The 24,438-nt window shown below is 54.4% G+C and overlaps 1 protein-coding gene and 1 pseudogene across 6 annotated transcripts in view; one reads left to right on the top strand and one right to left on the bottom strand.

Annotated features, from left to right (window-relative positions):
• Positions 1–954: 954 nt before the first annotated feature.
• LOC456647 (WAS protein family homolog 2) overlaps positions 955–24,438 on the top strand; it is a 51,434-nt gene continuing 27,950 nt past the window's right edge. Inside the window, exons 1-11 of one of the 5 annotated variants that reach the window (XM_024347602.3) lie at positions 957–1,044; positions 5,459–5,612; positions 14,545–14,656; positions 14,863–15,009; positions 15,186–15,322; positions 15,565–15,700; positions 15,878–16,079; positions 16,168–16,326; positions 16,989–17,141; positions 17,901–17,969; positions 18,110–22,706. In XM_024347602.3, the coding sequence (XP_024203370.2) occupies positions 5,464–5,612; positions 14,545–14,656; positions 14,863–15,009; positions 15,186–15,322; positions 15,565–15,700; positions 15,878–16,079; positions 16,168–16,326; positions 16,989–17,141; positions 17,901–17,969; positions 18,110–18,243 (1,398 nt within the window). In that variant the 5' untranslated portion in view covers positions 957–1,044; positions 5,459–5,463 and the 3' untranslated portion in view covers positions 18,244–22,706. Of the gene's footprint in view, positions 1,045–5,458; positions 5,613–13,784; positions 14,012–14,544; positions 14,657–14,862; positions 15,010–15,185; positions 15,323–15,564; positions 15,701–15,877; positions 16,080–16,167; positions 16,327–16,988; positions 17,142–17,900; positions 17,970–18,109; positions 22,707–24,438 lie in introns of those variants that run through there. The other 4 variants (XM_024347606.3, XM_063785371.1, XM_024347604.3 and 1 more) reach the window with 4 other exon arrangements.
• On the bottom strand, positions 19,117–20,972 carry DDX11L17 (DEAD/H-box helicase 11 like 17 (pseudogene); annotated as a pseudogene). The gene is made up of 2 exons (XR_008538416.2): positions 20,823–20,972; positions 19,117–20,319 (listed from the first exon to the last, which is right to left on the bottom strand). The product of XR_008538416.2 is annotated as a DEAD/H-box helicase 11 like 17 (pseudogene) (transcript).

Raw genomic sequence — 24,438 nt, 5'->3', positions numbered from 1 at the left:
TGTATTTTAATCTGGCAACCCTAAAAGGCAAGGGCCAAAAATGCCGGAGGGAAGCCAACGGATTCCAGGAGGGACAACTGCTGGACTTTGGACGGATGATGCTCTTTTTATATGTTTAACTTTTTAAAAAAGCCTCTTTTCTTTCTTTGTACCAGCTTTTCACTAGCTTTTTAAAAATTGTGGTAAAACATACATAACCTAAAATTCACCGTCTAAACCGTTTTTAAGCATACAGTTCAGTGGGATTAAGTAGATTCACACTGTTGCGCCGCCACCGCTACCACTCATTTCCAGCACCCTTCCATCACCCCAGCCTGAAACTCTACCCATTGAACACAAGCTGCCCAACTCCGCCTTGCTTCCCCATTCCTGGCGACCACTGCTTCTGTCGCTGTGAATTTTGACTATTCTAGGCACTTCACAAAAGTGGACTCATACGATATCTGTAGTTTTGCGTCTGGCTTCTCTATTTAATTCTTAAAGGGGGTGGGAACTAAGCAGATCACAAGGGAGCTGCCCACAGAGGTAAAGACAAGGTCAGGTAGGCTGAGAGAGGCAGGAAAGCGGGTCAAGGTGTAGGGCTGGAGGGCAGGGGCGGGCCCTGGGCCTGGGCTGGGGGTCCTGCCCCGGGGCGCACCCAGGGCGAGGGCTGCCCGGAGGAGCCGAGGCTGGCGGACAGCTTGGCCCTGAGCTTGAGGGGAAGGCAGCGATGGGACAAAGGACGGAGGTCTGGGAAGAGGGTCTGCAGAGCAGAAAGCACGGGTAGGGGCGGCCCTGCGCTCGGAAGACAACGGATGGGAGCCGTGTGCACGTCGGGAGCTCGGAGTGAGCGTGAGTTCCGTGCCCAGGCCCGCGACTCGGCCCGCCAGGACAGCGCTCCGGGTCGACGGGGTCCTGGAGCCGCGCTCGGGGAGGGCGCAGCGGAGGGTGAACGGCGGCGTTAGGACCCGGAGGCGCGGGCGGACTGTGAGCGGCGGGGCTAGGACCCAGCGGCTCCGGCAGAGCGGAAGCGGCGGCGGGAGCTTCCGGGAGGGCGGCTCGCAGGTGAGGAGGCGTCCGGGGCCGCGGGAAGTAGGGTCGTGGGGGCCTGGCGGGGCGAAGTAGGGGACCCGGAGGGGCTGGAGGGAGGCGGGCGGGAGGCCCGGGACCGTTCCTGACCGAGAAGCCTGCGCCAAGCTGGTGTTCCGCGGCCGCTGCCCGGTGCCCGGCTCCACTGCGAACGCCGCCGCTGGGCCCCGACCGCCCGGGAGGCGTCTTGGGCTCGCCCCGGAGCTTCCTCCCTGGAGCCGCGCCCTGCACCCGGCCTTGCCTGGCCCTAGCAGGGAAGCCAAGGCTTGTGGGGCGCAGGGACCCGGGCTCTGCGGGGTCCCGGTTCCGCCTCCCCACTCCTGCGTCTTCCCGCCCCGGCCGGGTTCTGGGAAGCCTCGCGCGGCTCTTCCGCAGCTGCTGCCCGCCCGGAGCTCCTGGTCCCTCGTAGCGGACCCCACTTCTCTGACACCGCGTTGGGTTCCCGGGGCCTACAGCGAGGCCTGTAACTCCGGGAGAGACCCTGGAGCGGGGTGTGGGAGAACGGTCTGGAGGAAGGGCTCCGAGCACTCCGAAATTATGAACCGTGGTCCCAAAGAGGCGCGCGGTGTCTGCATGTTCCTGGGAGTGCACGGTTTACATTCTCGAAAGCAGTGCTGTCGACTAGAAATATTGTGCGATACACATGTACAAGTTTTGTCACTTAAAAAGAATTTGAAAAAACTTCATAGATGCAAAAAAAAACCCCACCATTATTAAAGAATACTTAGGCATTTGTGGAATGCATTGAAGAGTTAACAAAATGGATAGGCAGGAAATATCGCAGACCTAGAATGAATTGCAGTTACCCACTGTGGAACTGAGGAGCTAGGGTTTCTCATAAAACTCCGATAGAAGACGACTTTTGATAAATTTTTTTTTCCGCCAACAAAATCCCCTGTCTTCTCAACTAGTTATTGTCTGTCCACTAAATAAGAGGTGGTCCGTCACTTCTTCAGATGAGCACTACAGGCTTTTCAAAAGATAATTGCTAATCAACCCCTTTGTGCCTGGATTTTCTTATTTGTAAAAATAGATAGTACTACCTAACTCCAAAGTGTGTGGTGAAGACAAACAATTGGGGTGATGTATACTAAAGTAACGAAAGTGTTGACCACACACTACGGGCTGGTTAGTGTTAGATTCCCTTGTTTTTCCCTCAGTATCAAAAACAGATCTAATTTAGGTTTACATAAAGACAAAGTATCAAGATAAGGTGACTTACAGTTGGTACTACTAACAAAATGTTTGGGCTAAGATTTGCATTATTGCATGAAAACAACAAAACATATCAATAACAAAAAGCTTGGAATTCAGACAACAGATCCAAGTTTGGGCTTGATCTCAAGCTAGTGTTTTGATGTTGAAAAAATGTTATGTGGTCTTTCTAACCCTATTTCCTTATCTAAAATTGGGGATGATGATAAATTCACTGATAATAAGAGTTAAATGAGATTCTTGAGGAGTCAGAATGGTTCCAACGTATGTAGGTATTATTAGCAGTCATACTGTAGCATAAGAAAATAACGTCTGCTGAAAGAGGGATAATAAAGATTATCTACATGGCCATCATTTAAAAGCTACCAGATATAGGAAGAAGGGGCCATAAAATGATAACGTTATGATGATTAATTTTGATGCTTAGGTCAGAGTCCATTCTAGGATATCTCCTGCCCAAAAAGAGCAGAGACTCATTTCTTTGGAATCACAGGAAGCTGAGCAAGAGGAAAGAAAAAGAAAAGAAATATTTAAGTCACATATGTGATTTCTAAAAGTAAAAAGAAACAGATGAAATTAGTAATATATTTTTAAAATCCAGTATATCCCAAATATGGTTATTTTAGCATGTAATCAATATAAAATAATAAGATATTTTACATTCTTTTTTCTAGTCTTTGAAATTTGGTGCATATTTTACACTTACGGCACATCTCAATTCAGACTATCCACATATCAAGTGCTCAGTGGCTGCATGTGCCTGGTGGCTACCATATTGGACAGCACAGGTCTAAGGATTTCATTCCTGCCACAAGTCCAAACTCCTAGCTTTAATTTTGAGTGTTTTTAACAAACTGGCCTCTGTTTATCATTCTTTCTTCTAGTACTTCCCCAAGGATGATTGTACCCTCAGCACTCAAGACCGCTTGCTGTTCCCCTACACACTTTTTGTTCAAGCTGTTTCTTTTACCTGGAATGCTGTCTTTGCACCTTCTTCCTGGACCTGGTTCACTCTTGTTGCCCAGGCTGGAGTGCAATGGTGCGATCTCGGCACACTGCAACCTTGACCTCCCCGGTTCAAGTGATTCTCCTTCCTCAGCCTCCCGAGTAGCTGGGATTACAGGCATGCACCACCATGCCTGGCTAATTTTGTATTTTTAGTAGAGATGGAGTTTCACCATGTTGGTCAGACTGGTCTCGAACTCCCGACCTCAGGTGATCTGCCTGCCTTCGCCTCCCAAAGTGCTGGGATTACAGGCGTGAGCCGCTGTGCCCGGCCGAGAGGCACGCATTCTGCTAAGAGCTTTTTCCTGACTCCCCTAACTCCAAAAGGGATTTGTCACTCCTTAGCTTTGTACTCATGACTGGATTAGAATGAATTTAATTTGAGTTTAGTTGTTTTTGAGACTCTCCCTGGCTAGTGTAGTGTCTTATTCGTCTTTGTTGTGATCATGGCCTGCACCTAATAGATGATCAGTAGATGTTTGCAGACAGAAAGTAAACCACTCATCAGGTGTATTCAGTCCCATTCTTGAATGGGCTTGCTGCCTCCTTTTTGAGATTTGTGTATGTACTCTTCTTTCACGCATATGTGTGAGCAAACACACACACACTAACAAGAAATTCATCTGAAGATGTGCACAGGAAATATCTTGCATCTTTACCCTCTTTGTGATCTTACATATGGGAGAACTGAGGCACAGAAATAAGTTAGGACAGCCAGCAAACTTGCATCAGTATAAATACAAAGAAGGGGAGGGAGGAACATGCTTGAAAGGGGTGTGGTGGTCTCAGAGGGTTAGGTTTCTCAGTTGGCTGGGCATCAGCTGGCCATGCTTTAGTTATTTGATGGGAGGAAAAATAAGTGGGAGGTGAGGAGTAACTCCTGGGCTCTGATGAGTATTCAAGGCAAGTACAGATCTGGAAAGCCTGTATGCAAAGGAGGAACTCACTGAAAAGTGCTGGCCTGAGGAGGGCAGAAGGGAGGGCTGGGGAAGCCAGCAGGGGGAGCAAAGGAGTAGGCTCCAGCTGGGTGAAGATGTTGGTGTGGTACGTTATGTAAAATATACCAATTATTATTGGGAATAACCATGTCTCAGCAGTGCTAGTTCTCAGTTTGGAGAATGGGAAATGGAAAGGATCAGATTCAGAGACGGCAACTTACTCAAGGTCACAGCATTTTAAACCCAAATGAAATCTCCTAGGCCCTTCATACCAGACTCATCCATCCCTACCTACTTGTGTTGCAACCAAGGGCCCCACTGTAGTGCCTAGGGGAGCAGGTCTAGGGCACAGTGCCAGGCCTGATTAATGTCTTCCTTAGCATATTCCAGCGAGGGGCTGTGATTAGGCCTATTTATAGGGGCCTGGTCCCTTAATATTCTGCCTGGTGCATCTCTTGCCAATCAAATCAGTGCTGTCTGCAGTGTGATTGCTGCTTTAGTGGCACCAGGGAGAGGAGTTAATTAAACCCAATATAAATAGACTCTGCCCTCACTTTGCAATTCCAGGAGTGTTTTTCCTTCCTGTCCTCCACCCCCACAGGCACCTCTTTCCTCTTGGCCCCCTAAGCTCTAGCCTGGGTGAGCAGGGCTGGATACTCCTATACCTAGAGTCACTAGCCACTGCCCAGTCTGTTTTAGGAGCAGGCCTCAAATTCCTCAGGGGTTAAAGTGGGAAGAACCCGTGTGTGCACATTTTTTGTGCTTTTCCAGAACTGGGTACCATTTGGCAGTTGATCAGGCAATCTCCCCCACTACCCCATTTCTACCCCTTTGTTTCCAGCCTCTTTTTTCCTCCGCAACCAAAGTTTCTTGTTTATCCAAGGTAGGGAGCTGAACTGAGACAATGTATGGAAAGGGTGCCTGGCAGGTAGCAAGCAACTTGTAGGGGGTCAGAAATGTTGCACCTTCTCTGAACTCCTCCATTGACCCTACAGATTCCCCAGTCCCTGGTCCTGCCCTTTCCCTCATTCACTCAGCAGGCATCAGCAGAGTCCCATCTATGCGCTCCTGGCCTCTCAGCAAATGCTCTGTCCCCTCCTCCCCTATCTGTGCAGGCTGAAGCTATGTGCATAGTTGGGATAAGGGCTGTGTTGTCTCAACACCACCGTGCCCTGTGGTGGGTGGGTGCAGGTGGTCGTGGGTGGCTCTGATGCTCCGGCTCCCACCCACAGGCACCATGACTCCTGTGAGGATGCAGCACTCCCTGGCAGGTCAGACCTATGCCGTGCCCCTCATCCAGCCAGACCTGCGGCGAGAGGAGGCCGTCCAGCAGATGGCGGATGCCCTGCAGTACCTGCAGAAGGTCTCTGGAGACATCTTCGGCAGGTGGGTGCTGCCACCCACCCCCACCTGATGAGAGGGCCATCCCTGTCCTGGGCAATCCCAGCAACACACCCTCTGGGAGCAGCCCCCTTGGGGAATCCTGGTCCTGGGGAACCCATCTGGCTTCCCTGTGTGGGAGGGGCTGAAGTGAGAGCCCAACTTGGAAGCTTTTACTCCTGGGAGTCAGAGAGCTCACTCCCTTCCACCCCACTTAGCCTCCTGGTTTCCTGTGGTGGCTCTGCTCTCACAACTCGTGCTTTTCCTCCCATTGGAGGGCCTATTCCTTCACGTTTTCCTGCAGCCAGCAAATATTTACCCAGCAGTGCTCGTGTGCAAGGCAGTGTGGGAATCTCTATATATCCAGCCACGGATAAGGCAACATACCTCTCCAACTGGAGCACACATTCTGGCAGGAGAGAAAGACCTAAATAACCAATACATGATTAGTTCTTCAATAACAGTTGTGACAAGGTCTATTGATAATATTTTGTAATCACTAATATTCATATAAACCGTGCACCACCATTGATTTGAGTGCATTAACTCACACTTCATGAGCAGGCACTGCCGTCATCTCATTTTATAGATGAGGAAACTGAGGCACAGAAAGGCTGAGAGACCTGGCCAAGTGACAGAGCCAGGATTCAAAGCCATAGATCATGGCCCCGGGTTATGTAGGTTAATACTGCATCTGTTCAGGGGAGATGGGGTACTGTGAGGCTCGTCATGGGAAGCCTGGCTTGGTCTCAGGTCAGGGAAGGCAGATGTGAGGAAATGACATTTATGGTAAAGTCTGAGGGTTGAGTGGGTAGGTTGGGAAGAACATTCCAGAAAGAAGCACATGAACTACAGCCTGGAGGTGGAGGACCTAAAAGGAAGCCAGCATGGCTGGAGCACGGAGTGGCCATTGAGGGAGGCGAGCTGGAGGGGTGCAGCTTCTTGTATTGGCAGCGCTGACCTCGCACAGTCCTTGGGCTCCAGTGACTTCACTCAGTGTTTATCTAACATGAGTGAGTGAATGGTGTTTGCTGTTCTTTTGGCAAAGGTCCCAGGGGTTGTCGGGTACACAGGTCCTGTCTTTGGCCATAAGCAAACTGAAATGAGGCTTGGTCTCCTTCCCAGGATCCCACACCATGCCTCACATGGTAGACCCCAGCGGGAAGTATGTGACTGCCTGACTCGGGTGCCTCTCGTGGTCCAAGTCATCCCTGCCCTGTCCCTTCCCTGGTTGTCGCCAGACCTGGAGCCCCTGCTCCTTCACTTTGCAGCCTCCTCTTCTGTCACCAACTAGGAACCCACCTCTTCCTGAAAGTCCTCCCCCACTGACTCACCGGCTTGCCCCAAGCTTGTCAAGAATGTCCCAGTAACCAGGGGGCAGGCACTGAAGTGACTGAGGGGTTACCTTGGAGTTGATGCCTTGGCTCAGATCCAGCTCCCCTGTTTTCTTCCTCTGTAACCTTGGACAACCCAACCCCTCTAAGCCTCAGTGTTCTCATTTGTGAAGTTGTGGTAATAATGGTAGCTTCCTGGTAGAATTATTGTAAATATTAAATTAATCAAAACATGCAAAGGAATGGAACAGTGCCTGGCACCTAGGAAGCCTTCAGGAAATGCTGTGTCTTCCCTGTTGATAATCTTGACCCGTACACTGCCTTTGGTTGCCATTCATGAACCTGCCACCAACAGTAACAGAAAGTGCTGGATGCACCTTTTGTGCTTATCGTTGTGCTAGATGTGCCCAAGGGATGCCTAGGGAAGAGGACGCAGGTCTTTAAGAGCCATCAGCTCCAGATTGTGGCCACCCCATGTCCAGCACTTAGAATGGAGGCCAAAACCATTCCCTCGGAAATTGTGTTTCCTTGCCAAGACGGGGACTGCATGGTTGCCCTTCTCTGAGGGCAGCCCTGGATTTTTGGCATCTTTCCTTTCCTGTCCTGGTACTTGGCACCTTGTAGACAGTTGCATGTCCCCTGCCCAGGGATGGGATGAGGAGAGGGCAGGAAGGCATTTCCTGGGTAGTGGAGTGCTGCGTTCATTGAGTGTGGGTTCTTCAAGCTGCTGGCACAGCCCAGGGAGGGCCGGATGCCTCTCAGGAGCCTTGGGCCTGAGTCCTGGCTCCCTCACTCCTGGGTTCCAGGTCACTGCATCTGTCTCTCCACCATGTGCTCCACCTCGTGCTGGACCTTAAGAGATACCAATTATGTGGCTGACACTGTGTCCTAGAGGCTGGAATGGGAACACATAGGGCGAGATTGATTGTTAATTGCTAGCATGAACCGCGTGGGCTTCTCAGGGTCTAGAGTGGAGAGAAATCGGTAAGAATTGGTGGCACGCCTGTCAGAACTCCCCAGACCAAGCTAAGCAAAAATTAAACAATCAGTAGAGCAGCCTTCGGAGTAAGGGCTAAAATGATGTCCTCAGGGCCTGGTTTTGCTTTCCTTCCATGTCAGTTTGCTTCTTTGGGTCTGGCTGCATTCCCAGACAAGCCATGCTCTTGTGGTAGCAAGGTGACATGACACAGGGTCAGGTCCAGCAGGAAAGAATGCTCTCCTGTGTCCCCACTTCCTCCAGAAGCCACACTCACCCATCCCACCTGGCTTGGTCCTCATGTCTATCCCAGAATCCATTACTGGGGCCAGGGGACTATGACACACCACTTGGCTTAGACTGAGAAGCTCTGTGGGCAGCTCCACCTGAAGCTCTGGGACTAAGCCTGCAAGAGAGATGGATTCCCCAAGGGAAATGGGGCCATTGCTTGAGTAAAAAGGAAATAGTTGCTGAAGAGGAAAACCACGTGCTTACTCCACATAGGGCAGACTCCTGGAAGAGGGGGGCAGGGTAGGGAGGTGGATATGCAGGTTGCCCTGGTGGGGTCTGGAAATGGGGGCCGCGGGCTTGGAGAGAGGCCTCAGTGTGGCTTGGAACGTGGTGTATGGTGGTCTGCCATGAAGGCCGGCCTGCACAGGGGTGGGAGGGGGGTGCTTCTGCATGGGAAGCACAGACAGCACTGCCTCTCCCTTGCACTCATCTCTCGGGGCATGAGAGGCTGACTTTCCGTGAGCCTGTGGCCCAGGCCTCTTTGAATGGGGCTGAGGGAGCTTTGCCCTGGTTCCTTTGTGTCCCCACGGTGCCACGGGAGGCTCCCTGGCAGGGTGTGGGGCAAGGCAGTGAGTGAAAAGTTGGGATGAGTGAGTTAGGGCCCACGGATTACTCAAGACAGGACTTCAAGTTGATTCAGGAGTGTTAGGGAGCTGTGATTGGATTTTGAGCAGGGCAGGGATGGGACGGAAGAGTTTGGGGAAGGTTCCTCAAGCATCCATCACGGAAGGGACAAGAAGGGAGAGAGAGTGGATGCTGGGGACACCCAGAAGCTGTTATTGTAGTCAGGATGTGACAGGGGTGAGGCTACAGACAGGGGACTTGCCAGCAGGGAGGGCAGGGTGAGACATTCAGAGGAAACGACGACAGGAAATGGTGACAGATAGGGAACGAGGATGAAGGGAAGGGAGAGCCAGTGATGACTGGCAGTGGAGTGGGGAGCACCGCCACCTCTCCTCCTCCACTTGCCCCCTCCTGTGGCACTGGACAAGCAAGTGGGCTTTTCGTTGTCCATGGGCTTTTTTGGTGGGGATGTGACCAGCTTTGAACCCTTCCCCTTAAACATGCTCCTCCTGCACGGAAGAGACAGGGGCAGGGGAGAGACTCTCTCCCCACCACCCCATCTCAGGCCCCAGCACAGCCTGGCCTCTGGCCTCACTGGCGTCTGTGCCCAGTGATGCAGGCAGGTGAGCTCCTGGCAAATTAGCATTCCAGGCTGTGCTCTCTCCTCCTGCTCTGCTGCAGCCGGGAGTGTGCAGAGACTGGAGGGGATGACAATCACCTCCCAGGCTGTCTTCAGCTGTGCCCTCCAGCCCCTCCCTGCCCCCTCTTTCTGTCCCTCCAGCTGCCCCCTCTTCACCTGGGAGAAGCCAGGGCCCCAAAATAACTTGCCAGATATGTCACCTGCTTCCCATGACGTAGATGACAAGGCAGAAGGGAGTTGGGATGGCACGGGGAAGAGGAAGGAACAGACTGTGTGTGTGGAAGTTTGGATGCTGTCATCTGCCATTGCCCGTCAGCCCCTGCCCAATCTCTTCCCCCAAGAGGCAGTGCCACTGCCCAGCACCTTCCCCCTGGGAAGGGTGATTTTCTCTGCGAAGCTCTTGGTCCTTTCCTCCATCTCTTTGTCCTTTTCCCCACCTCTTCCTTTCTTCTCCCCTTCCTCCTTTCCCCTTTCCCCTTGTCCCGCTTCCTCCATCCTTCCTTCTCCCCTGTTCTCTCTACTGATTGGCACCTGGTGGCCCCGAAGGTTACACATTGCACTAGATCACTGCATAATTAGCAAGTCATTCTTAATTATCCCAGAGTGGAGAAGATAAAGGTGAAAGCAAGAGCCCAGGTTCAGCGTCTGCTTCCCTGGGGTCATGACAGAGGCAGGGGAGGAGAAGCAGTGAATGTGAATCTGGGTCAGGAGTGGGTGCTCCCTGCTTCTTCCTCCCCAGCAGCCTCTAGGGGGACTGGTGTGTTGATGTTGATGGGCCATGATCAGCTCCTTCTCACCTTCACAGTAATCCCATGATGTAGAAGGGACCATTCCTGTTTTTCAGTGGAAGAAGCTGAGGCAAAGACCAGTTAGTGACCTCCCCAGGGTCACACTGCTGCTAAACAGATGTGAAACCCAGGCCTGTGGGATGCTGTGGTTATTGATATTCATTTCTTACTTCCCCAGGAGCCCTGAGTCCCTTTGAATGTGGATGTGTGTCGTCTGATTCGTCTTTCACTCCCACGGCCCCAGCATGTGCTCTACAAATGGGATGCACTCAAGTTATTGAACAGTGAGGGGTGGAGGGGGGAGAAGGAAAGCAAGGGATGCTTGGAGTTGGTCCCCTCCGGGGCAGATAGAGGAAGATGGACCCGTAGTGAGACCACGTGCAGAACAGGCTGGGTGAGCCACTTCCGTCCCTGATGTCCACAGAGGCAGCTTCCTCTCTAGTGCTGGGCGAGCGTGCCATAGGGTATGGCTTCAGCACTGAGCTTGTAAACCGACCTACCTTGAAGTAGGCCACCAAGCCAAGGGCGTCTGGACCAGGAATGACAAACAAATGGCACCATTCCCCCACCCTCAGGGTGGACATTGTTCATCAACGGCCTGGCCCCAGTGAGGCCTACGGGCCTTCCCGACCATCCTGCTAGTCCATGGAGATAGCAGATATGCTGCAAGCTTTCTGATCCTGAGTCTGCACTTGTCCTCGACACCATAGCCTGTGACCGTAAGAGAATAGACTGTCCGGGGGCTTTGTCAACAAGCACGATGTTCCTTAGTCTCATGGGCTCTTGGCTAAGGAAAGAGCCCCAGGGTCATGTCTTCTACCTCCACCTTAGGCAGGATTCACCCTTGGGGCACCCCCGGAAGGCGCTTGTGAGCTGGAACCTAATTGCTCTGCAAAGTGATGCAGTTGTTTATGGAATTTTTTTTTTTTTAACAGAACAGAGATCTGTTTCCTTGCAACTCTGCCCGCTATTCCTGATACTAGTTTACTCACTTCTCCACCTGACAGCTCTTTTGATATTTTGATATTCGAAGGGAATGATCATATTCTCAAAGTCTTCTGATCTTTAGCCAGAACATCCTTCAGTTATCTTCACATGTCGGGAGTTTCTCACTCATCACCATCCTCATCACCCTCCTTGAGATGTTTGCTCATTTGTCATTTTCTGTTCAGCCAGCGGCTGTTACACATCAGGCCCCATCCCAGGTGCTAGAGACATAGCAGTGAATGAGGCAGACTTTGCAGTCTGCAGGGGAGTTCAGAGTCCTCTTACTGTGTGGATCCAGTTTAAAGGGATGTGACTGTGGCTGAGACTGGTGCCTGGCATGTATTCATTCATGAGTCCAGGGCTCTGTTTTCTGTGGTGGCTCCAAGAGAGTGCACGGTCCCTGCTGATTGAAAGAAGGATGAAGGGCAGAAGAGGGGCGGGGAGCTGTGTGCCCTAAGATCTCATTGCCTTTTTATGCCGATTAACATGCTTTTAGCCCCTACTGAGCTTATAGTTAACAGAAGTTTCCAGGTCTTTCTTCACCTGAACTGTGTCTAAAACAAGTTCCCTCCACCTTCTATATTTATACGCTTGATTTTTAAAACCTAAATGTTGGGCTTCACATTTGTTCCTTGTAAATTTCATCTGGGTGATTGCAGTCTACCCTCTGGCCTTTGAAAATTGTCTGAGCCTTGATTCGATCATGAAACCAGCTTACCCTTCCCCTGTGTGCTGGCCCCAGTTTTCTAACCAGGTGTTGAAGGAACTGGATGGACTCTGCCAGATCCCTCCGTGCAAGGCTGGAATCAGTCCATCGTTCCACTGTGCCCTTTGGGGCTGTGGTTCATTTGGCTCTGATTTTTCCTATATGTTCTCTCCTCCAACCCCCATAGCTCCATCTTGTCCACAAGATTTTGTTAGAAGCTGTCAAAATCCTGCTGACTGGAGATGTGCTGTGCTGCATGTTTTCCCCGGACACAGCAGGCTAATAATCCTGTTACAAAGAGAAATGCTGTACACTTTGAGCAGTGCTGGCCCCTGGGACTCACCGCGGCCTTTTCTAAGTGCTTACAGACTCTCTGTTTAATAATCCAGTCCAGAAATTTTCCAGGGCTCATTGTTGAGCTTGGTGTTTGCAACTTTGAGTGATCAGCCCTTCCGTCCTTTGTGGGAGCACCAGGACAGAGCAGCCTTTGTCCCTCCCCAGTCTCAGTTCCCTCCCACTGCCCCTGTGGACCTCGAATGCAGAGCTTATGCACCTACTGAAGGTCGTGTCAGCACCCAAGGCAGAATGAGGCTGCCCTGGGAACTAGGGTAAATTAAAACAGCTTGTGCTGGAGGACCCTTTACAGCAGATGAAGGCCTCTCCCCAGCCAGAAAAGATGGAGCACACGCTGGGTGGTGGCCCCGCTTCCTCACTGGAAGGAGATGGTGCTCTTCTTTTTTCTTTCTGAATTGTGGCCACCTTCATACCAGTCTGTCATGGAACACTTAAGCCGCTTGAGTGCCTGCTGGTACTCCCAGCCCTGCCATGCCTGAGCCCCCTGCACACAAGGAGCCAGGAGTAATCAGGGCAGACCCATTAGGGCACGGGGACTCCTGGATTGTGAAATTGGCTCTCTGGGGGCCAAGGCCTTCTAATGTTGGTGGAAGTGGCTTTGGCTTATTGGGTCCGATTCTAGGCCATTCATTCCAACCTTTAGAGACACCCCAGCTTTCCCAAGCCCAGAGTCTGCAGCCCCTCCACCATCCCACATCCTCCTCCTGCCTTTCCTCATGAACCCGTCGCGCCTCTGCCTTCTGAAACCCCTCCACCATCCCACACCCTCCTCCTCCCTTTCCTCATGAACCCCAGTCGCGCCTCTGCCTTCTGAAACCCCTCCACCATCCCACACCCTCCTCCTCCCTTTCCTCATGAACCCCAGTCACGCCTCTGCCTTCTGAAACCCCTCCACCACCCCACACCCTCCCCCTGCCTTTCCTCATGAACCCCAGTCGCGCCTCTGCCTTCTGAAACCCCTCCACCATCCCACACCCTCCTCCTCCCTTTCCTCATGAACCCCAGTCACGCCTCTGCCTTCTGAAACCCCTCCACCACCCCACACCCTCCCCCTGCCTTTCCTCATGAACCCCAGTCGCGCCTCTGCCTTCTCAAACCCCTCCACCATCCCACACCCTCCCCCTCCCTTTCCTCATGAACCCCAGTCGCGCCTCTGCCTTCTCAAACCCCTCCACCATCCCACACCCTCCTCCTGCCTTTCCTCATGAACCCCAGTCGCGCCTCTGCCTTCTCAAACCCCTCCACCATCCCACACCCTCCCCCTCCCTTTCCTCATGAACCCCAGTCGCGCCTCTGCCTTCTCAAACCCCTCCACCATCCCACACCCTCCCCCTCCCTTTCCTCATGAACCCCAGTTGCGCCTCTGCCTTCTTATCCCTGCGCACCACACAGGCTCGCTCGTGCCTGGTGAGTGCTGAGGCTGCTCTGCACGTGGAGTGTGGCCCTGTGGGCAAGGGCTGGGCTCTTGGAGGTAGGGGAGCTACAGGGGCGACTGGGAGGAGGATGTTGTTACACACGCATCAGAGTTAACTTTGCAGTGAGAGCGGCCTTGCTGCGGCCAAAGAACATGGAAAAGCATGAGTGGGGTGATGTGCCTTAAAGCATCAGACACTTGGGCCTCGGGCACCAGGAGCCGGCCACAGGGATGTCTGGGGAAATGGCGTTCCATGAGATGCAAGCACACAAGAATGCACTTGGCACATCTGGGGAACAGCAGGCAGCTGATATCACTGGGCCCACCCCGCACCAGGGAGGATGGAAGCAGGTGAGGAGCTAGACCACACTGAGGCGGTGGTTGGGACTCAGGGTTTGCTCAGTGAGCCTTTCACTATGTACAGGGGCAGTTCCCCGTCTGAATTTAGGTGACAACACTCAGGTCCAGCCTTGCCAGTCTCAGCCTCCGGTCTCCATTCTCCCTCTGCAGAGGCCACTTTGTCTGCTGCACGTGATCATGAGGGGTTGTGAAGTGCTTGCCCCATCAGTAGCCATGTGTGCATGTGTAAATACCATCCTCTGTGTGCCCTGGAGGCTGTCCTTCAGATAGCATGTACAGGTGGCAGCATAGGGCCTGTCCCTACTGAGAGTGCAGGGAACTCAGTACCATCAACTCCTCAACCCTGCAGGTCAGATTATCCTTGTAGAGGCCCCCTGGATGGCACCAAGATCAGCCCTGGCAAGCAGGTGACCCTGACTTAAGAGCCCTTGCCTGAGGGCCTGGCCTGGCAGCTCTGCTGTTAGGAGCAGGAGGTGTGCAGGGGATGGGGAGCAGCCCAGCCTCTGTGATCTTCTCCATGGCAGGATCTCCCAGCGGGTAGAGCAGAGCCGGAGCCAGGTGCAGGCCATTGGAGAGAAGGTCTCCTTGGCCCAGGCCAAGATTGAGAAGATCAAGGGCAGCAAGAAGGCCATCAAGGTAGTCCCCATGCCCCTGTGTCCTGAGGCTACTGGGCAGTCCCTCCATTTCCCCGTGCCTCTGAGGCTGCCCAGTCTCTGCCCTGCTGCCCACCTGTACTTTGGGCTTTCTTCTCGCCCAGGCTCCCAACTCCACCCTCTCCTGCCAAGCAATCCTAGCCCTCTGAGCCTCTTGGGGCCCCCTCAGACTTGTCCCTGTGTCCACAGGTGTTCTCCAGTGCCAAGTACCCTGCTCCAGAGCGCCTGCAGGAATATGGCTCCATCTTCATGGGCGCCCAGGACCCTGGCCTGCAGAGACGCCCCCGCCACAGGATCCAGAGCAAGCACCGCCCCCTGGATGAGCGGGCCCTGCAGGTCTGCTGGCCGCGCACATAACTTAGCCTGTCACACACCAGGAGGACTGGATACTGGGGAGGAGCCGGGGCCACCAAGGGTTCTGTCCCCCAGAGGAGGCTGACCGGGATGGGGTGGCAGCTGATTAGGCCCGGCACTAAATATTCACCATCCCTTGGCCATCCTGGCCCTCCCAGGAGAAGCTGAAGTACTTTCCTGTGTGCGTGAGCACCAAGCCGGGGCCCGAGGACGATGCAGAAGAGGGACTTGGGGGTCTTCCCAGCAACATCAGCTCTGTCAGCTCCTTGCTGCTCTTCAACACCACCGAGAACCTGTATGGCCAGAAGGCAGGGCCGAGGGGTGTGGGCGGGAGGCCCGGCCTGGCTTAGTGGGGACCCAGGGCATCAGACACAGGTACAGCACATAGGCCAGGAGCCAGGGGGTGACGGGTGGCTCGGCTCGGCTCGGGAGGCCTGGGACCCCACTGTGCACACTGTGCCCCTGATGATGGGGGAGAGGAACATGGGCTCAGGACAGCAGGTGTCAGCTTGCCTGACCCCCATGTCGCCCCTGTAGGTATAAGAAGTATGTCTTCCTGGACCCCCTGGCTGGTGCTGTAACAAAGACACATGTGATGCTGGGGGCAGAGACAGAGGAGAAGCTGTTTGATGCCCCCTTGTCCATCAGCAAGAGAGAGCAGCTGGAACAGCAGGTGGGAGGGGCGGGACAGAGGTGGAGACAGGTGCAGTGGCCCAGGGCCTTGCCAGAGCTCCTCTCCAGTCCAGGCTGTTGAGCCCCTTATTCCACCCATGGGAGGTGCACACAAGGTCTTGTTGGCTGCCCCTGCAGGTCCCTGTCACCTCTCACATGTCCCTGCCTAATCTTGCAGGTCCCAGAGAACTACTTCTATGTGCCAGACCTGGGCCAGGTGCCTGAGATTGATGTTCCATCCTACCTGCCTGACCTGCCCGGCATTGCCAACGACCTCATGTACAGTGCCGACCTGGGCCCTGGCATTGCCCCCTCTGCCCCTGGCACCATTCCAGAACTGCCCACCTTCCACACTGAGGTAGCCGAGCCTCTCAAGGCAGGTGAGCCGGGTTCTGGGATGGGAGCTGGGCTGGGGACCTCCCTGCTCACACACCTTCTTCCCTAGACACCCCACACTTTGTGTTTCAGACCTACAAGATGGGGTACTAACAGCACCCCCACCGCCCCCACCACCTCCCCCAGCTCCTGAGGTGCTGGCCAGTGCACCCCCACTCCCACCCTCAACCGCGGCCCCTGTAGGCCAAGGCGCCAGGCAGGACGACAGCAGCAGCAGCGCGTCTCCTTCAGGTGGGAGCAGCTCTTTGAGGCCACCTCATTTCTGGCGTGCTCAGGGCACTCGGGTGGATTTTCTGTGGGTTTGTTAAGTGAAATTGAAATTCTCAATTTTTTGAATAGTTCCCATTTCAAATATCTTGTTCTACGTGGTTCATAAAATAGTGGTTTTCAAACTGTAGAGCTCTGGACTTCTCACTTCTAGGGCAGAGGGAGCCTGAACAAGTGAGGCTCTGGGTTCCCCATTCCTAATTAAACCAATGGAAAGAAGGGGTCTAATAACCAACTAAACTACAGCAACACATTTTTCTTCTCAGCTTCACTGTTGTATCTCCCAGTCTAACCCTAGCATCCAGAAGTGGCACAAAACCCCTCTGCTGGCTCGTGTGTGCCACTGAGACTGTCAGAGCATGGCTAGCTCAGGGGTCCAGCTCTGCAGGGTGGGGGCTAGAGAGGAAGCAGGGAGTATCTGCACACAGGATGCCTGCACTCAGGTGGTTGCTGAAGTCAGTGCCCAGGCCCCACACAGTCTCCAAAGGTCCGGCCTCCCCAGCGCGGGGCTCCTCGTTTGAGGGGAGGTGACTTCCCTCCCAGCAGGCTCTTGGATACAATAAGCTTCCCCAGCCCTGCCTGAGCAGCCTTTCCTCCTTGCCCTGTTCCCCACCTCCCGGCTCCAGTCCAGGGAGCTCCCAGGGAAGTGGTCGACCCCTCCGGTGGCCGGGCCACTCTGCTAGAGTCCATCCGCCAAGCTGGGGGCATCGGCAAGGCCAAGCTGCGCAGCGTGAAGGAGCGAAAGCTGGAGAAGAAGAAGCAGAAGGAGCAGGAGCAAGGTGAGCGGGCCCTGGAGCCTGCGGTCGGAGGGCCTTGGGCAAGATCGCCTTCTCCCCTCCAGCCCTGAGTCCACCGGGTGCTTTCTGCCCACCCCCTGCTCTTGCCAGCTGGCCCCTGCTTCCCCTAGGGCACATGCTGGAAGCCTTGGGCCGCCACCAGAGGTCCTCAGCCCTCCTGCCTGGGCTATGGCTCCTTCCTGGTTTGGGAGCCATAGTGGAGCTTTCCTCTCTAAGCTCACCCAGCTGAAACTGTGACAGGAGAATCTTCTTCGACTGCCAAGAGCGGTCCAAGGCAATGGTCAGCCACTGCAGCCTCCTGAGATATTTTTAGAGACTGGACCTGAGGCCTCTTGAGGCTACTGATGATGCCTGCTGTGAACGCAGACACTGGTGTGATGCGATGCCTGCGCCTGCAGCGGCAGTGCCCTGGGCACTATGGTTTTGAGCTTGTACCCAGCGCTGCTTTTGCCTTGCTCTGTGACCCCAGGCAAGCTGCCTCACCTCTCTGAGCCAGTTTCCCCATCGTACAGTGGTGCTGCACACCCTGGCCCTGTCCCCGAGGTGGCTGGGAGGTGGCTCCTCAAACAGCCGCTTTCTCATCAGTGCCCGGTGCTGGGTCAGGGATCGACTGAGGCTCTGAGCTAACTGGGAAACACAGTGGCCTTGGAGGGCTGGGGAGTGTCATGGGGCTGGGGACAGGGAGCCACCGGTCGCATGTGACTGAACTCTTCACCCCAGTCTGTGGCTTTCCCGTTGCAGTGAGAGCCACGAGCCAAGGTGGGGACTTGATGTCGGATCTCTTCAACAAGCTGGTCATGAGGCGCAAGGGTAGGAGGCAGGGCCGCTGCCCGCCCTGGGCCGGCACATTGTAATTGTGTCCTGCCTTTTTCTTCCTGTATTTAAGTCTCTGGGGGCTGGGGGAAGCAGGGTTTCCCACCAACCACCCTCACTCAGCCTTTTCCCTCCAGGCATCTCTGGGAAAGGACCTGGGGCTGGTGAGGGGCCCGGAGGAGCCTTTGCCCGCGTGTCAGACTCCATCCCTCCTCTGCCGCCACCGCAGCAGCCACAGGCAGAGGAGGACGAGGACGACTGGGAATCCTAGGGGGCTCCATGACACCTTCCCCCCAAGACCCAGACTTGGGCCGTTGCTCTGACACGGACACAGCCAGGACAAGCTGCTGAGACCTGCTTCCCTGGGAGGGGGCTCCATGACACCTTCCCCCCCAGACCCAGACTTGGGCCGTTGCTCTGACACGGACACAGCCGGGACAAGCTGCTGAGACCTGCTTCCCTGGGAGGGGGCTCCATGACACCTTCCCCCCCAGACCCAGACTTGGGCCGTTGCTCTGACACGGACACAGCCAGGACAAGCTGCTGAGACCTGCTTCCCTGGGAGGGGGGCTCCATGACACCTTCCCCCCCAGACCCAGACTTGGGCCGTTGCTCTGACACGGACACAGCCGGGACAAGCTGCTGAGACCTGCTTCCCTGGGAGGGGGGCTCCATGACACCTTCCTCTCCCCCAGACCCAGACTTGGGCCATTGCTCTGACAGGGACACAGCCAGGACAAGCTGCTGAGACCTGCTTCCCTGGGAGGGGGCTCCATGACACCTTCCCCCCCAGACCCAGACTTGGGCCGTTGCTCTGACACGGACACAGCCGGGACAAGCTGCTGAGACCTGCTTCCCTGGGAGGGGGCTCCATGACACCTTCCCCCCCAGACCCAGACTTGGGCCGTTGCTCTGACACGGACACAGCCAGGACAAGCTGCTGAGACCTGCTTCCCTGGGAGGGGGTGACAGAACCAGCACTGTGCGGAGATGAGCTTCAAGGAGCGGAAGGCTGGCTTGAGGCCACACAGCTGGGGCGGGGACTTCTGTCTGCCTGTGCTCCATGGGGGGACGGCTCCACCCAGTCTGCGCCACTGTGTTCTTCTCTTCTCTAAAGAGGCTTCCAGAGAAAACGGCACACCAATCAATAAAGAACTGAGCAGAAACCAACAGTGTGCTTTTAATTAAGGACCTCTAGCTGTGCAGGATGCAAACGTCTCGGGGTCAGTGACTGCCTCCTGCCCCTGTTGGTGCCTAGGCAGTGGGGGCGGAAGCTCCCAGCTGACCTGTTTCTCTGGGATGAGAGGGAGGAGAGAAGGGCAGTCAGCAGGGGCAGCTGTTGCAGATGGGAGGAATAGTCTCCCACAAAAAAGGTTTCAGTGATAGACACGGGGTGTCTAAAAATAGTCATGCTGAGAGCCTAATGGCCCTTGGCACAATTGCTGGTGTTGGGGTAGAAGATGTCTTGGAGTTTGCTCAAGTGGTTGAGAGGGAGGGAGGTGCTATCGACTTGGAGGAACTGGCACCAAGCCAGGGAGATACAAATCCAGGCAAGGCTATGGGGCAGGTTAGGGAGCAAGGCTGCAGGAGTGACTCAGGAAGAAGGTGGGGGAGGTGACAAGCCCCCAGGCAGGGGCCCTGTGGCCATGGGGATCTTTTTAAATTAAGACTAGGGGGTGAATAGTCCAGGGCAGCTAACTTTAGTTATTATGGAAAGGGCAGAAGCAGATGGGTGTCCTCCGTCTCGCTTCTAAGAAGGTGGGCAGGACAGAAATGGCAGCCTCCTGCAGAGGCCCAGTGAGAAGCCTGGCCCTCTGCCACGCAGGATGGAAGACAGATTGGATTCCACAGAGGGGAGCTGCCCTGGGAAGATCTCACGGATGGCCAGGACTCACCATTTCTTTGGGATTCCCCTGTTTTCTCCAACGGGCACTAATGCCTGTGCCTGGGTCCTGGCAACACTCTGGACTCCACACTCTCCTGGGTTTCACCTTTGTAGCAGGATGCCTGCAGACCAGGCCCATGACAAACACCGTCTCCAGCGGGCAGAGCAAAGGAAGGGCGCAGCGCCAGGCAGTGGTGCAGCTGCCTGTCAGGAAGAGGCCTACTTCTGGTGAAACTGGGCAGACAAAAGGCAGTGAGAAATGTGATCTCGGGGTGGTGGAGGCTCTCGGGAAAGGAAAAGGCAGGAGTGAACTTCCACACAGCAGCAATGGCAGAAACAAAGGTGGCTTTGACTTCCACGAGGGCTCAGATCCAGGCCAACAGCTTGTCCAGGACAGGGTGCCGGGTGTATCACTGGTCCAGGAGCACTATGCTGGCAGAATCCCTTTGGTGCCTGATGGCCCTGCCTTCGTGGGAACAGAGGCTAAGGCTTTGAGTTACAGCTGCCTCCCCAACAGTGCATCCCCCTCTCCTTCCTCAGCCTCAGGTGGGAGACAGGGCAGGCAACCCCCCTTTCCTCTTCTCCCCTTCTCCAGCCCCTGTCTGTCCACCCAGCTGGAGGCAGCCAGGCTTGCCTATGGACTGGTTGACAGCCTTCATGCACAGGTTCTCCACCAGAGCCTTTCTTGGGGGCCCCTGGCCTGGGCTCTGAGCTGGGAGTGAAGGGGATGACCCATGCGGACTGTTTCCTGCTTGTAGCGTTCCCTGGGAAAGACTCTGCCAGGCCTTGGAGCCAGACCAGAGGGCTTTATAGGCCACCGCAAGCAGCAGGGCTCCAGATGACATCACAGGGAAGATCAAGAGGGTGTGGAGGGGCATCCAAGCCTCCCCAGGAGACAGGAGACGCCGGCCCAGCAGAGCCCTAGGGATGACGCCACTCCCACTCACTGCCTACTCTCCTCTCACCTCTGCAACACTGGGGACACTCACAAGAGTGTGATCCAAGTCGGCCGTCGTCTTCTGCAGCTCTGGAGACCTGATGCTGGGGAAGGGCATGCCTGGCATCACCACACACCTGGGGGGAGACAGGAGGCTGGGGCCGGTGGGCCCACACATCACCAGCTGCTCCGTTCTACCATTTCTTCAGCCCTCTTGGCTGTGCCTGCGGCTCTGCCCCTCCCCTCTCTGCACCTACCACCCGGAGAGGGCTTGTTCAGCTCAGAGATCCCACCTAGGCCAATCCACTGGGTTCTGCGGCAGCGATGGCCTGCCTGATCTTCCACCTGCTCTGCCAGGGCCAAAGCCAGAGCTGCTGAGCCCTCCCTCCAGCCAGCTGGTCTGAGCAGTCACAGCCCGGCTTTGGGCTCTGATGGCAGCAGACGGCAGGTAGGGGTCCAGCTGCTGGAGCGAGGGCCGGCCACGTATCACAGCCAAGGAGATGAGCACAAGCACTACTTACTGGCCTAGGTTGTCAGAGAAGTTGATGCTCTCACTCATCTTTCCTCCAATCTTTCCCCCATGCCTGGTTGTGGTATTAAGTTACATGCAGACAACAGGGGCCAGAATATGAACAATGGCCCATCCCACTCTAGGCATGGCTCCTCTCCACAGGAAAACTCCACTCCAGTGCTCAGCTTCCACCCTGGCACAGGCCAGCAGTTGCTGGAAGTCAGACACCTGCAGATCAAGACCACAGCATCAAGACCCTGTGACCTCCCAAAGGTCCGGTAGAAAGGACACGGGAAGTCTGGGCTAAGAGACAGCAAATACACATGAACAGAGAGAAGAGGTCAAAGAAAAGGCTGACGGCAAGTTAAGAAAAAGAAAAATGGTGAATGATACCCGGTGCTGGCAATCTCGTTTAAACTACATGCAGGAAAAGCAAAGGAAATCCGGCAAATTTGCACAGTCAGTCTCATCACCGGCCATGCAGCAAAATCATCAGTGGAAATTAAAAAAAATACACATGGCCAGGCCCCAGCCCAAATCACTAATAAGAATCTCCAGAGCTTCACCTGTTAGACTGGCAAAAATCCAAAAGTAAACACTTTGTGGAGAAACAGGCATTCCTAGACATTGCTGGTGGGATACAGAACAGTACAATTCTGATGGTAATCAGTTAACAAATTAAACATATTTATTTTATACTTTTAAACCCAGGAATCCCATATTTAGGAGTCTACTGAGACCAAACAGCATATGCTCCGGGTGTTTCCCTGTAATCCGCCACTACTGTTGGAGCAAGAGGGCCCGGCAGTGTCCCCAGCTGCCAGCAGGCGGGCGTGCTGCCACTACACTTTGAGCAAGAGGACCCTGCAATATCTCTAGCTGCCAGCAGGCGGCGTGCCACCACTATACAGTAAGCAAGAGGGTCCTGCAGTGCCCCGGCGCCAGCAGGGGGCGCTGGCCACCACTCTAAGCAAGAGAGCCCTGCAGTTGCCCTAGTCGCCAGCAGGGGGCGCCCTGGCACAGCACCGTGAGCAAGCGGGTCCTGTAGTGCCCGGCTGCAAGCAAGGGACGGTCGAGGCCGGCTTTTCGGATTACTGAGGTTCCACCGGTCTCTGTGCCGCGCCGCCGCGACGTGAGTTTCTGCGCGTGCATGGCGCCCCCCCCCCGCCGCCCCCAGCCTGGCGCCGTGCAACTTTGCTCCTGCGCCTGCGCCACGACTCCACCCCAGACGCGCTAGCATGTGTCCGTGCGCCTGCGCCGGCGCGGCGCGCCTCTCTGCGCCTTTGAGACGGCGGACTTGCGTTCTACTCAGCACAGACCCGGAGAGCACCGCGAGGGCGGAGCTGAGTTCTCTGCACAGATTTCGGTGGTACTGCGAAGGCGGAGCAGAGTTCTCGTCAGGTCAGACCCGGGCGGGCAGGCGGGCTGAGGGTACTGCGAGGGCAGAGCTGCGTTCTGCTCAGCACAGACCTGGGGGTCACCGTAAAGGTGGAGCAGCATTCTCCTAAGCACAGACGTTGGGGGCACTGCCTGGCTTTGGGACAACTCGGGGCCGCATTGACGGTGAATAAAATCTTTTCTGGTTGCAGCCGTGAATAATCAAGGTCAGAGACCAGTTAGAACGGTTCAGTGTGGAAAACGGGAAACCAAAAGTCCCTCTGAATCCAGCGCACCGAGATTCTCCCAAGGCAAGGCGAGGGGCTGCATTTCAGGGTCCAGGTGCAGCGTTGGAACACAAATGCAGCATTCCTAATGCACACATGACACCTAAAAAATAACACCCATATTGCTCATGTGGTGAGGGTGAGGGTGAGGGTGAGGGTTTTAGGGTGAGGGTGAGGGGTTAGGGGTAGGGGTAGGGGTTAGGGGTTGGGGTTGGAGTTAGGGTTAGGGCTAGGGTTAGGGCTAGGGCTAGGGTTAGGGCTAGGGCTAGGGCTAGGGTTAGGGCTAGGGCTAGGGTTAGGGGTTAGGGTTAGGGTTAGGGTTCGCGTTAGGGTTGGGTTGGGGTTGGGCTTGGGGTTACGGCTAGGGCTAGGGCTAGGGTTAGGGGTTGGGGTTAGGGTTAGGGTTAGGGGGTTGGGGGTTAGGGGGTTAGGGTTGGGGTCGGGGTTGGAGTGAGGGTGAGGGTTTGGGTTAGGGTTCGGGAAGGGTTAGGGTTCGGGTTAGGGTTAGGGTTAGGGTTCGGGTTCGGGTTCGCGTAGGGTTCGGGTTAGGGTTCGGGTTCGGTTTGGCTTAGGGTTAGGGTTAGGGTTAGGGTTTAGGGTTAGGGTTAGGGTTTGGGTTTAGGGGTTAGATTTAGGGTTAGGGTTAGAGGGTTAGGGTTAGGGTTAGAGGATTAGGGTTAAGGTTAGGGGTTAGGGTTAGGGTTAGGGTTTAGGGGTTAGGGTTAGGGTTTATACATATAGCAGTGTAGATATTTCCATGTTTATTCTGATAGCGGTGTAGATATTTCCATGTTTATAGAGATAGCGGTGTAGATATTTCCATGCTTATACAAATAGCCTTGTATATATTTCCATGTTTATAGAGATAGCGGTGTAGATATTTCCACGTTTGTAGAGATAGCGGTGTAGATATTTCCATGTTTATACACATTGCGATATAGATATTTCCATGTTTATACAGGTAGCAGTGTAGATATTTCCACGTTTATACAGATAGCGGTGTAGATATTTCCATGTTTATAGAGGTAGCAGGGTAAATATTTCCATGTTTATATAGATGGCGGTGTAGACATTTCCATGTTTATAGCGATGGCGGTTTAGATATTTCCATGTTTATGGAGATGGCGGTGTAGATATTTCCATGTTTATAGAGATGGCGGTGTAGATATTTCCATGTTTATAAAGATAGCGGTGTAGATATTTCCACGTTTATACAGATGGCCGTGTAGATATTTCCATGTTTATACAGATAGCGGTGTAGAAATTTCCACGTTTATACAGATAGCGGTGTAGGTATTTCCACGTTTATACAGATAGCGGTGTAGATATTTCCACGTTTATACAGGTAGCGGTGTAGATATTTCCACGTTTATAAAGATAGCGGTGTAGATATTCCCACGTTTATACAGGTAGTGGTGTAGATATTTCCACGTTTACACAGGTAGCGGTGTAGATATTTCCACGTTTAT

The sequence above is a fragment of the Pan troglodytes genome, chromosome 10 (assembly GCF_028858775.2).
Source record: "Pan troglodytes isolate AG18354 chromosome 10, NHGRI_mPanTro3-v2.0_pri, whole genome shotgun sequence".
In the NCBI taxonomy this organism is placed as follows: Eukaryota; Metazoa; Chordata; class Mammalia; order Primates; family Hominidae; genus Pan; species Pan troglodytes.
The sequence above is the reverse complement of the archived record's forward strand: the minus strand, read 5'-3'. Positions and strand labels throughout refer to the sequence as shown.